At 40.3% G+C, this 13,970-nt stretch overlaps 1 protein-coding gene across 1 annotated transcript in view; it reads left to right on the plus strand.

Moving 5' to 3' along the window:
• Positions 1-660: 660 nt before the first annotated feature.
• The window catches only part of LOC126184356 (coiled-coil domain-containing protein 63), a 68,992-nt gene continuing 55,682 nt past the window's right edge, over positions 661-13,970 (plus strand). Inside the window, exons 1-2 of the mRNA XM_049926736.1 lie at positions 661-862; positions 7,486-7,655. Of these exons, the coding sequence (XP_049782693.1) occupies positions 661-862; positions 7,486-7,655 (372 nt within the window). The remainder of the gene's footprint in view (positions 863-7,485; positions 7,656-13,970) is intronic.

Genomic DNA, 13,970 nt, shown 5'->3' on the forward strand with positions numbered 1-13,970 from the left:
TCGAAATACAAGTAATACTTTTTTAAATTTTTAAAGTAGATATTTCTTTTACTTACCTTGGGCTATAGTTACAGTAAATAGCAAGTATGAAAACGTGAATGTTAGGAGATTTTTAACGTGAGTCTTAATGAGATATCTAGCGTGGATGTTAATGTCATACTTAAAGGTTTATTCGACGTATCTCGAAACGTAAAAAATAAATCTCTACTTCCCAAAAAGCGATCGACAGAGCCTTTTAAGCCCCAAAACTTTATCATTTAACCTTATAGTTTTTTACTTATTTAAGGAAAACAACTTTTTACAACTTCCTCAATTTTTTTCGTTGTTTTCGCCATCTAGCATGGTGTTTTCTGAAAAAGAAACATATTTAAAACTTAATTCCCTATAGGTTCATATTTTTTTTTTTTGTTTTCAGTGAATGTTTTAGCAAATTTAACATTAGACCGTCAGTGAATGCTTTTACTAGAGCTCGACTACCTGCGTCGCGGGAAACAGAATGGAGCGGTTGGCCACAGGAGGGTTCGGGCAACGCCACCTAACACGTCTGCGAAAATATCTTACAAAATAACGACGATAAATCGAGGTCGAAATATACTGTTACATGTAGGTCTATATCACGAACTCTGACGAAATCCAGCTACCAGCAATGAATCAGATGTAATGTTTGTTGGCAGAGAGGAGGCCCAGAACAAGCTGCAGGCTCTGAAGGAGCGTGGGCGGCTGGACGTGCTGCTTCACGGCCAGGAGATGCGCGAGCTGCACCGCCGCCTCGACTACGACACCAAACTGCAGGACTTCCTCGCAGTCAAGGCGCAGCGCCGCGTCATGGCCGACCTCGAGGCTAGGGAGGCGCAAAAGAAACGTGAGCAAACTCCACCTATATCCTAAGCGTTTCCGAGCAATCTTTCCAGCAGCCGTTGCCAGATGATTCAGAGTAATTAGTTCGACAACATACGTTCCCCAACAAAACCCGAAAATAAGTCTTGCTAGCTGTCCAATATGTCTTCCAACGAAGTTTAACCATTACCATTTTCAACATCCAGGCCCATCTCATTCTCAACCACAAATCAACATTAGTTCGACCTGTTCACAACCCACGCCATTCTCTCCTAAACCAAATACACGGTCACAGTCAATGTTCTTCTAATAATTTCCGGGTATGCAGCCGGATCCGGCTGCATACCCGGAAATTATTAGAAGAAGAAATACGCCGGGAAAATTTCAGAAGTCACAGTCAATGTTGTCTCTTCTCCTGCCCCGTCGCTTTATTCGATTCCCACCAACCCCGGAAAACGACTCAATAAACCACCCAACATATCACTCGTAACTTTTCCTTCCACATCTCATGCAACGGAGTTTTCAGCCTTAACCACTACTCAGTCACAATTCCATTGACAGGCTAACACCCACAGCTCATTTATTTGACCCTCCCGCCCCCCCCCCCCTCCCAAATACACACACACACACACACACACACACACACACACACATCTACGCATCTACACTGAACATTTGCGTCAATCCTATCCACAATGCACATTGCTAGCACATAAATAGGTAGCCCTGGTAACATCAACCCCATGTGTCATGGAATAACGCACATCATCAACGTACCGTAACATATTTCTCCACTACTATTGTTTATGTTCTTTAATGAAGTCATTATCCGAAAACATTTTGAGAAGTAAAAACTCAAGAACATTCTTCAGCCGTATAGTTAGAAAACAGCTTTTATCCTGAAAATGGAGTCTTCTCTTCACTAAGTGTGAATGTTTGTCTTAGGAAGTGACTGTTTATATAAACAAGCATAGTGGATCACTTGACTCGTATATCGGACACGTGGGGTTAAATTACGAGTCATTTCGCCCTGTTTTTCGTACTTCCAGAAACCTCTTACTGTGCATGTGATGATAGTTTATTCAACAAGAACATGAGCGATCTCCATCCCCGTCTTGGTACACATGAATTTGTATTTAGTTGAGTCGTCAAACTGTAATACTGCCTTCCATACTGTCGATTACTATAATGAAAGCAATATAACTGTTCTAATTGTGTTATTCAGATAAATTCCGCCTTTAATTTACAGTAAATTAATTTCAGTCACGCACTATCATATTTCAGGACTTATCAATTTACTGCCAGGTGCGCTGATGCATCTACACAATACCCACGTATTTTTGCATCTGATACTGTCTTGTAAGCCATGCTGATTACTGTATAAAATAAAAGAGTGGAACGTTGATGGAAGAATGATAGATTTTCAACAGAGAGATGTATTAAAAATTATGTTTACAATGAAACGTACCATCATTAGTAATTAATTATGGGTATTTTTATTTTCCTGTATCTCCATAGCTTCGTTATGCTACGTTACTGGTATTACTCTGATCAGCATTCCTCAGTTTTGTATTAAATGGTTCAAATGGCTCTGAGCACTATGGGACTTAACATCTATGGTCATCATTCCCCCCTAGAACTTGTATGAAATAATTATTTAAATATTGCGTAGTACACAGGTTTTTAGATTTCAGATGTGTATGAAATCGAGTGAGAAATCTCAAGTGCAGTTTGTGAATATATCAAAGTGCCACGATATTTCATTTTACGACAGTAGAAGTCCAATTATTAGAGACACGAGATTGAATTAATTATTTCCTTGTTATTTAATTCTCTCTTTAATTACTGATTTTGGCTTTATAAATAAAGGGTGGGTTATAGTAGGTTTATTGATGGTGGAGAGAGTAAAACACGACATAGGCACATAGCCTGCTTCTCCCGAACAGCCCTAAAGAGAACACCGGGCTCTACATCCTCGTCCAACTACTGCTGATAATCAAAGTTGTTTTTTTGGTGTGACCAGAAAATAATATCCAGAAGTGACTGATGGTCGTGGTGACTGATGACATTGTAGGGATTATCTACTCGCCTGCTGTTCTGGCAATGACACTCCTGTAAACGTCTGGTTTATAATTAGCTACATCCACGCTGCAGCGACTACATTAAAGTGCGACATCAACCTCAATTGTCCAAAAGATTGTTTAACATGCGTGCCTGCTCATTCTAGCTAACGAAACTTGCTAGTCTACACAAATTTGCATCAACCTTAGATGTTACTGAAAGTAAGGTAGTTCTGACAATACTGTACCTTAACGATGGCACGTCAAGATCCACGCCTTGCTTTTATCCGTGCATCACCCAAGGAAGTCTATATCCATCCCATCCCCCGCCCCGACCTACAGCCACAGGCGCACATGCGTTGTTATTATGCCTACGTGGCGTCACAAAAGAAATCTAGAAATGTTACTTTGGCCGCTACTGGCCGTTATGATTCTGAACTTGTATATTCTATTCGTGAATTATGATGTGTAGCATTTATTCATATATTAGCAGTTCTGTCAAATCTCTAAATGTGTGACATACGTCTTCTTCGAAATGAAGACAAAATGAGTCCTTTGCCGACGGAGAATTCAAGCGTAGACTACATTTCTTGTAATTATTGTTTAACTATGTTACTGGAAGGCTATTAAAATATCTAAAATTTTCTGGTGGAAGTTGTGTTATTTTTTCGTCATTAATCGCACAAATCTGTGGTAATTACGAGATATAAATGTCTGCTTAACACAACTGCACCTGTAGACCAAATCCAAAGTGCTGCACTAACATTTGTGCTGCCAAACGGAAAAAATATAAATCGCTTTGTTAAAATAATACTTACTCCCTGCAGAACGTATCCGAAATCCATTGTACCAAATATCAGTCGACAGGATCTCATAAACGATACAACATCGACGTCCAGAATCCATAGTAGAAAGAAAATTGAGAGATGTTTGGGTAATCGTCGATTACATGTACAGTTGTTCAGAAATTTTGTCAATATGGTTCAAGTTTCATATGTCTCATATAATATCTTAGACATCTGTCTTTACTTAATTGTAACTTTGAAGCAAAAGTGAAGTTCATGTTATCTAAAATCTGTCAGAATTTGAAGAAGCCATACCAATCTCAGACGCTTTTCATAGTTGATGAACCATGGAAGGAGACTAAGGTTAAAGCAATTGACAATTTGTACTACCCCTTTGGGATGCGTGCCAGGATAGCTACTTCTATGTTTTACTATGATGGTCGACGGAAATGACAAATATTAAAGTGAAAATTAAAATCTCATTCTCTAATTGCCAGATTTAAGAAACTTGCCACATGCAGTGGGAAAAAGGAGGTGGGAAAGGATTTTATTTTCTGCCGTTCCTTTCCAAACGCCTTTCCAGAAAAGAGCCTAAGAAAGTTATCTTCATAGCGACACCGTCGAGAAGCTCCTCGGCAAGAAAATGTTGACGTTTTAGGTAGTCTTGCCAGAAAAAGTTTATGTGGAATTATAGACACTATTTAAAGTTACAGTGAGATGATTCCTCAGGTATCACCCAAACATAGCAACATCAGAACACGGCGTTTAGTCTTTTTTCTCACTTTTTGGATATACGAAAGAGGAGTAAAGACAGCGGTACGGCAGACAACTGAGAATAAAGCAGCGACGTGCATTCGATCTTGTTTACAAACAAACTTCTCATTACCCGCGACAAACGCCTTATTTCAAAATAAAATAATGGGAAGACAGAAGGGCCATGGTCTAATGAAACAGCTGCAGGGCTTTAAGCTTCCACCGTTGATCTCCGCTGGCACTGTATCTGAGTCAGCTTTTCCGTTGTTGCTCAATCTGCATTTGCTTATTATTCGTTACATTTGTTTCACGTTTCCTTTTGCTGTCGTAATATATAACTTCGCGAATCACTTATGTGAGCAACAAGAAAACATTATTTTTAACAGTAATTTTCTGCAGCGTTTGACAGACAGCATTTTTTCCAAATAAATAAGTGGCTAAAACGGAGAGTATTACTTCACTGAGAACCTGCAAACCAATACTAATGTCTGTAATGATGCAATTCATAATTTTGTAAGAAATAACTGTTTCATGTTGTTTCGTAGGAAGCATGTAAGATTCCAAACGCACTGTACAATATTGTGATGGAAGATGAATATAGATAATAGTATTATAGATTATAGTATAGTTAAAAAGTTCTTTGTCGTTGAATAGAAGTTGTAAATGTTGTTTCTTCTTGTTCTTCAACATTGTTTTAGGTGGAGAACTTTCTTTGTAGGTCCGTAGCTGACAAAGTATTCATCTGTAAACGGCACTTGAGTAGCATCACTTTCTTGCCTTTATTTAATTTCTTTACATTTCTTTCTTTGCGGCTAGTTTCGGAATCGCAGCCCTATTCTCAAGCGCTTATGTAAAAAAAAAAAAAAAAAAATACATAAAGAGTAAGTCTTCACTTTTGGTGAATTACAGTGTAACAGTCTTAAATTGCCGTTAAAGTGTGTAATAGTGTAATATACATGATCCAATGACTGTCGGCCGGGATAACAGAGCATGTTAGCTCACTGCTCCCGGGATTCGGGAAGGCGATCAAATCCACCTGGCAGACTGATGACCAGGACTGATGTGCTGGCCCTCCTGGATGCTATTTTTAGGCGTTTTCCCACATCCCCATAGGTATATACCGGGCTGGTACCTCCGCCCCGTCTCGGATTTCTGCTACTCAAACATTTAGAAAACGTTCTGACACTTGAACAGAAGACCTGGCTTCCGGCCACCAGGTGTCACAAACATTGCTTCAACACATATAACAACACCGCTCTCATGGGGAATCGGAAAAAGACGAAGAAGAAGGTACGCGATCCAGTGACTCACATAGAACTGACAGATATTTTTGTGTATTTCAACGTTTGGCACTGTTTTTCCGCATAAACATGTCATTTATGGTGCAACGGACGGTAGGACAAACTGCGGAATGTGTCGATCACGCCGTTTTCCTCGCTATTCCGTCATATACTGGTGTTAAGTGTGAACATAGTTGCATTCATTGAGTTTTACTGTTGCATAAAATACATGTCAACGTGATAAGTTGAGCTTCGAACAATAAATGTTAATTATACATTTACTTAGATTGTGTCGTTAATTATCATTCTTTCTTGATAGTTTCAGTATCTTTTAGTGCATCATATTTGCTTTATTCTGAAGCCTAAACTACATTTTATGCTGTGTATGGATTAATGTCCCATTGTGTCCCTAAGAAAAGCGTCATCAGCCTGAATATTTATTCGAAGACTACGGTACTTTAGTATGGTTCTGTTGGAGGTGGTATGCCATTGCTTTCCCCTGATCTCTGAACTGACCTACCCAGCCAGTTAATAGGGGGATCTATAATGTGGATTGGTTCAAATGGATCTGAGCACTATGCGACTTAACTTCTGAGCTCATCAGTCACCTAGAACTTAGAACTAATTAAACCTAACTAACCTAAGAACATCACACACATCCATGCCCGAGGCAGGATTCGAACCTGCGACCGGAGCGGTCACTCGGCTCCAGACTGTAGCGCCTAGAACCGCACGGCCACTCCGGCCTGCTATAATGTGGATTCCGAACCACAGTGGAACTCGGTATTTTTCACATCAACAAGCATTGCAAGAGGTGAAAGTAGTGATAAGTATCAGATAAAAATCCTAAGATTGTCCAGGGATAGAAACCGAAACTTTTGGATTTGTAGTCTATCGCTTTACCTCTTAGTTACCGAGCCACAACGTTCCCATATCCACACATAATAATATAAAAATGGATACATACATGTGTATGTATGTATGATGTTCCGCATCTTCTCCTAAACCACTAGGCCAATTACAAACAAACTTGGTACACGAATCACTTACTGTCTGGAAAGAACAGCTGTGGGGATAAGAAGCACCTGCCTATCGAAGGGGTGGGTGTGGGCTTGGAGGTGAGAAATGTAGCCCCTGACGCTCCAATTCCCAATTCTTATTGGTCCGGTATTTGAGAATAAGAACATTTATTGACTTATAACAAACCTTAAACTTAGTTTCGAAGCCTTAAGAAACTTTTTCGCCCCGACAACCTCACAAAATGATGAAAGAAAAGAAGTTTGTTGCTTACTACATTTTCGCTGTGCATGCAGTAGCACAGCCGCATCAGGTATGACATTTAAATTTATTATTTATTTCCTACTAACCCTATTTGCAACAAATTTCGCAGGCAGTATCCAAATATACCACTGAATGTACATGGAAAGTTATATCTTTGTACAACACATTATTCTAAAGATACGACATCATAAAAATTGAGATGCGTGGAAACGAAACTGCAAGACGAAGTTCGCTAGAGATGCAGGTGAAACATGTGTACAAATAAATGTGAAATATGTTAAATAAATGTGACATGTAAGTCACGCTTGCATACTCGGGCAAAGCCATGCGTAAAACGCTCCTCCTAATCCACTCGACCGATTTTTACCAAACTTGGTAGACATATCTGTCCAGAAAGAAATGATTGCGTCCCCAAAACTAGCCAAAAAGGAAGAAATGTAAATAAATAGAATGAAACTAATAAAATTCAGTGTCATGTCTTGTTTACAGAAATGCAACGAGAGGCGACAGAGAAGATGATTGAGTCATACCACAGTATCCTACAGAAGATCAAGGAGTTTTCCGGTGAGGACGACGTGGACAGGCTAGCTGCACAGTTTCTCAAACAGGAGGAGGAAAACTTCGCTTTGTTTAATTACGTCAATGAGCTGAATAACGAGGTAAACTTGAAGCTTTCTTTAAGTACTGATTTACTAACAATAACTGTTCCAGTAGTATTTACCTAGAAAGAGCGCAGGTGGTCAACATTTGTCCTGTGTGCAGTTCATTCATTAACTGAGACGAAGCTGTTATGATGCTTCTCTGTATAGAGGGATCTCCCTCAAACTCTGGCATTGACTTTGCTGCATAGAATAAACTATCAGGAATAAAATTTGTCTGAACACAATTTGCTTTCAGTAGGTTACATTGCTTCAACGGTTCAGAATAGTAATATTGTCTCAATTAGCCGAAATTGGTACTCTTATTTTGTGAAATGGAGTATTTGATTTAACTTAATGCCTGTGTAGATATAGTGTTTATTTCTTCTCTAATTTCCTGTCTCATCTAAATAAAGTCAGCACTACAACTCTGACGTACATGAAACATGAAATATGGCGATTATTTTTAAATTTCAGCATTTTCTGTCCTCTTATATTTTCTCACAGAATACAATTTAATGCAATAACTTCTGACATAGTTACTCGTCATCAGTTCAGCAAAACTTCTTGTAACGTATGGAAATTATCGGCATATGAATCTCTCGTGATTACAGAAACGATCAGTGAAATAATAGCTTGTTTACGATGAAATAAATGCGAAAATAAACTATTGCTGTATTCGGCTGTTAACATAATAAAAATAGGACCACGCGGTGTAAGCTAATTATAACTTTAAGAATATCGTTTCCAATGCAAATTGGAATTGTTACAGTACTTAGTTGGATGTTGTAATTATACGCCTTGGTCACAATCAGTTTCTCTTTAATATTTCTAGTACTGAAACTGGGCGAGGGCTTTCCTGAAACACTATTCTAGTTTCATGAAGATCATCAAGAAAAGTAAGGCTTACCGACTTTCATGACGTTTATCATATTTGCGCAGAAATGTTTCATTTATCCATTTCCGTGCCAACAATATATCACACTTGCACAAAAAAGAGTCTGCTAGCGTAAGAGACATATTTATTTAGCGATCAGCCTAAATATCACCTCGTACAATGCACATACTTAAATTTACATCATTCCCGAATTTAAATCCATTTCGAATGTGGAGCGTTTAAAGCCGAACCGAATTCAGTGATACGGTGCCCATTCTGTCGTATTCACTGTTGCTTCTAAATGAGACACCGCTGATCCTCGACGTAATCTCATTGAAAGCAGAGTTCCCACAGATAGTGTTTCGTCCGTAGCAATCCGCTAAGTTCTTCGATGACTCGTGTTAACATGTGCTAACCACCTCAATAGCTTGCTCTCAGAGTCAGCATGCACTAATACCCGTTTACTGTCTACCTGGGCGAAGCCAGCGTTTACAATTGTCGCATTACCACCGACGTCAATACACGGCCAGAGAGTTAATACCACCAGGATATTGCACCAATAAGCATTATGATGGTCGAAGATAAATGGGTCGTTAGGGGGCTTTGCAGTACATTCAGATACTGTTGATGCTATTACATGCTCCAGACTCCAGTTACCTCATGATGACTTTTGTATAGACATTATTGTTGAATTGACTGCAGTTTTTCAATGCTATACACAGTATCGGAAAACTAAAACGACACTAATTTCCTTTTAGCCAGTTCTGCTGTTGGTGTTGATATTGCAGCTACTTTGTTTTATGGCGCTAGATATTGAGGCCACAAGCGTGCTATACCTGTACGTAGTTTTCTTCTCAATCAAGGCCCTGATAAACTGTACAACACATTTCACGATTTACTTCTGTTCAAATGTTTACCACTTTTAGAAAAAAAAAACCTAATAAGCTCCATAAAAGACTCCTATTTAGGTGTGATTGTCCTTCAAGGTACCCAAGCAATCTTCTGCGTAGTTTGGAATGTATGAGAGAGGTACTAGTGGAAGTAAATCTGTGAGGGTGGGTCGCGAGTCGTGCCCGGATAGCTCAGTTGCTAAGAGTATTGTCCACGAAAGGCAAAGTTCCACATTTATGCCCCGACCTAGCACACAGAATATTCAGTGTCTGAGTAGTTGAATTTCCAGTTATATAGATAGATCCCTCTTGAGATCTTCTTGTAGCAAGTGTATTTCATATCTGTCTGTATACAGTACTAATTTTAGCTTCAGGTATGGACAAATAACATAAATGTGCTGTATCTTTCCTTACTTCATGTTGTTTTCTTAATAGCTGTGAGCAAATAGTTTTGCTCCTTATATACTGAGCACTGCTCGTGGACAAGTCGATGTATTTCGTTCATGTTTCACATCCGGTCTTTGCAAAACAGGTAAGCAAAATAATTCGGTCTAGTAGGTTTCTGTTGTTACTGAGTAGGAGAGCAATGATGATACTCAACTAGTAACATCCTCCTGTCTTTTTCTGCTACAGACGATACTACAGTTCTTATATATGAACCGGCTACATTCGTTAACAATTGGCGCATACATTCTACCAGAAAATATACTCTTTAAAACGGCATTTACTGAAGATTACAACATTGCAGAAATTTACAAAACTGAGAAAAATTTTATATTCATCTTTGCATGAATGAGAGTAATGGTTACAGATACAACATAAACGATGTATTACGTAAATATTATAACACAAGCTACGAAAGGAAACCACCAACGAACATTTGTAGATAAAGAGGTAATAAGGACGTACATGATCTTACGATTGACGATAAAACTAAAACATTCCAGCCAGATGCGATGAAATGCAGTCTCCGAACCGTGCCTTATGCAAACGAAGACTATATGAGAACGCTTGCAGTAAACATCTCACAGTAATGACCTCTTCGGCAGTTACGGCGCATGCTTGAGACCAAACCTGCGTCGGCATAATAAAAAGCTAACCAAATGTCAACTATGGTGATTACTTACGTCCCTGTACGTATATTGGTGGGATAATTGCTGTGGGCGAGTCCCTTACAACATACCGCTTCCCAATCACGAGATGTCTAGCACAGCTCTACTCGTACCGACCTGGGCTCAGCCAAGCATCGCTGCCAGCCGTCAGCGAAAGCCATAATGTTTTGCTGATGAGGATACTCTTTCAAATGTAATGCTTAGTTGTATACAAACTATCCATGTTCACACAGGTCGAATGCCCTTGAACGAAGGACGCAAAAAAAGTTAATGGTGTAAAGTCCCATTGACGGCGAGCCCGCCCGGGTGGCCGTGCGGTCTAACGCACGGCTTTGCAGGCGGGAAGGAGCGCCTGGTCCCCGGCACGAATCCGCCCGCTGGAATAGTGTCGAGGTCCAGTGAACCGGCCAGTATGTGGATGGTTTTTAGGCGTTTTTCCATCTGCTTCAGCGAATGCGGGCTGGTTCCCCTTATTCCGCCTCAGTTACAAGTTTCCTGCGCAAACAAGTTCTCCACGTACGCGTACACCACCATTACTGGACCACGCAAACATAGGGGTTACACTCGTCTGGTGTGAGACGTTCCCTGGGGGGTCCACCGGGGCCCAAACCGCACAATAACCCTGGGTTCGGTGTGGGGTAGCGGAGGGGTGAAGTGGATGCGGTAGTCGTCGTGGGGTTGTGGACCACTGCAGCTGCGGCGGGGATGGAGTCTCTCCGACGTTTCTAGGTCCCCTGTTAACATACAATACATACAAGGGGAAAAACTCAACAAGGATTTTGAAGGAAACGGCCGTATCTTTTTCAAAGAAACCATCCTGACTTTCACTATGGTCATTACAGGGAAGCAGTAAAAAACCGACATTACGGTTCCGGATAACGATTTAAATCGCACTCCTCTCGAATGTGGTCCCTCATCCCTCAGGTTAAAGAAAAATAATTCTACCGTCTTAGACTCATGCACATTTAGTATTCTAATTACCATAATTCATTTTATTGGTCAGTAAATGTGAAAATATTAATTGAGTTACATTCCAGGTTAGTTTACCACTTGCGCATGCATTTTTCTTTCAGAGAATTTTAATTTTGTGATTGTGAGATGGCATGCCACCCTGCTCTTGAGGTAATTACAGTACAGTGATATCAGTCAATCATGAGATACAAATCAGTTTAATGCTATAATTATCATCTCCGTTGCCGCGCGAGGTAGCCGCGTGGTCAGCGGCACCTTGCCACTATTCGCGCGGCTCCCCCCGTCGGTGGTTCGAGTCCTCCCTCGGGCATGGGTGTGTGCGTGGTCCTTAGCGTAAGTTAGTTTAAGCTAGAAGAAGTAGTGTGTAAGCCTAGGGACCGATGTCGTCAGCAGTTTGGTCCCATAGGAACATACCACCACCACCATCTCCGTTGCTATCTCTTGTTATACCACATTATCGTCCAAGCGCGATGTTCGTGTGTATGATAGCCATGTTGAAGGTTAATGTGACTGATCAAACATACCCGAAAACCCCTAAGCAATGCGGAATCGAGCCCTAGATGTCATGAGAGGCGGACCTGGCAGTCTAAAAGGAAACTGGGAGTACGGAGCTGTCAATAGAGAAGCAGTAACAACAGAAGTTGTTGGTCAGGACAGTTCAGTGACTGCTAACGTGAACTAGTCGCTTGATGTCACCTGAGTACCAAATCCATGACGGACATTTCTCTCCTTCTAAAGTTGTCCAAGGCTACTGTTGTTTCTGTGACTGTGGAGTGGAAACGCGAAGGAACAACCACAGCTAAACCAAGACCAGTCAGACCTCATGTACTTAGTACTGCAGAGGGTGGATGCATGATATTAGCGTAAGGAGTCCCTCGTGAGTTCCAAAGTGCTACCAGCAACGCAGCTAGGACAATGAATGCGCAGGAAGCTAAAAAGTATAGGCTATAGGGTATAATGGTCGAGCAGCTCATCATAGGCCACACATTTCTTTAGTGAATGCTAAGCGACGCTTGAGGCGGTGTATAGAGCGACGCCATTGGATACTGGGTGACTGTAGCCTGTGGCCATCCGATGGAAGGGTTTGACGAATGTGAGTAGAACGTTACCTGCCATTACTCAGGAGGTGGTTTTACAGTATAGGCGTCTTTTTTGAAAATAGTGTGTGATCCCCTTAATGCGCTTAATAAGACAGTAAATGGGGAAGATATGAACCTATTTCACAGAATTGTTTAAGGGGGGTAGGACGTCAAACTGGCCGACTTGGAGTAGGAGAGGCACCACAGGACATTTTAGTTTCCACTGTCTATACTTTTACAAATGAATTCATAAAACTTCGTCAGCATGACCAGGAAGGGTTCAGGATTCACGCTCATAGCAGTGGAAGTTCAAAAATATAACAAAATATATTTTTTTACATGGGAAATTTCATCATTTTTTTCACTTACTATTGGCTGCATTCGTTGCTATAGGTACACTTTTCTTCATAAGTAAGGGAGATTCTTCAATGAATTTTGCACAGCATACAAACCATACTTACAGGTGTATGAAACTCTAGAATTTTCTAAATCTATTAGAAACTGTGCTAAAAATTGAGATAATTAACCATAAAATTTGAGTTTTTCCTAAACATGAAGTTTAAAATGTAACAGCTCATTCATTTTTTATTAATTAAATAAATTTTAGAGTTTCATACACCTGTAAGTATGGTTTGTATACTGCGCAAAATTCATCGAAGACTCTCTTACTTGTGAAGAAAAGTGTGCCTATAGCAACAAATGCAGCTTATTTTGTTATACTTTTGAACTTAAATTGCTATGAGTTTAAATCCTGAATCCTTCCTGGTCGTGTTGACAAAGTTTTATGAATTTATTTGTAAAAGTATAGACAGTGGAAATTAAAATGTCGTGTGGCGCCTCTTCTGCTCCAAGTCGGCCCGTTTGACGTCCTACCCCCCCCCCCCCCCCCCTTAATGCTTATAGTAGAGGAACAGCTCGGAGACGATGATTGTTTATATCAAATGACAATGCACCTTGTCATAAAGCAGCATATATGTGTCAATGGTTTCCTGAAAAGGTCTGACCTGCCCAGAGACCCGATCTGAACCCAATGGAAAGATTTTGGGATGAGTTAGGACGTTGCTTTCGCTCCAGACCCCAGTGCCCGACATTCCTACTTTCTCTGGTTTCGACTCTTGAGGGAGAACGGTTTGCCATTTCTCCACAGACATGAAGTCAGTTCATGAGCGTCCCAGCGTATTTTAAGCAGATATAAATGCGTAGACTGATCACACTCCATATTAATGCACAATAATAGGTGCCTGGTTACTTATAATCAGATAGTGTATTGTCTTTCTAAGCATGCATTTAATAGGCCTATATAAGGCAACAGGATCAGTGTATGTTCGATTTTGTACCAAAATCTTGTGTATGGCATATGTGTATTGAAATGTACGGACTAGTTTCTTGCGTTTATTATTGTTTCA

The sequence above is a fragment of the Schistocerca cancellata genome, chromosome 4 (genome assembly GCF_023864275.1).
Source record: "Schistocerca cancellata isolate TAMUIC-IGC-003103 chromosome 4, iqSchCanc2.1, whole genome shotgun sequence".
NCBI classification, from domain to species: Eukaryota; Metazoa; Arthropoda; class Insecta; order Orthoptera; family Acrididae; genus Schistocerca; species Schistocerca cancellata.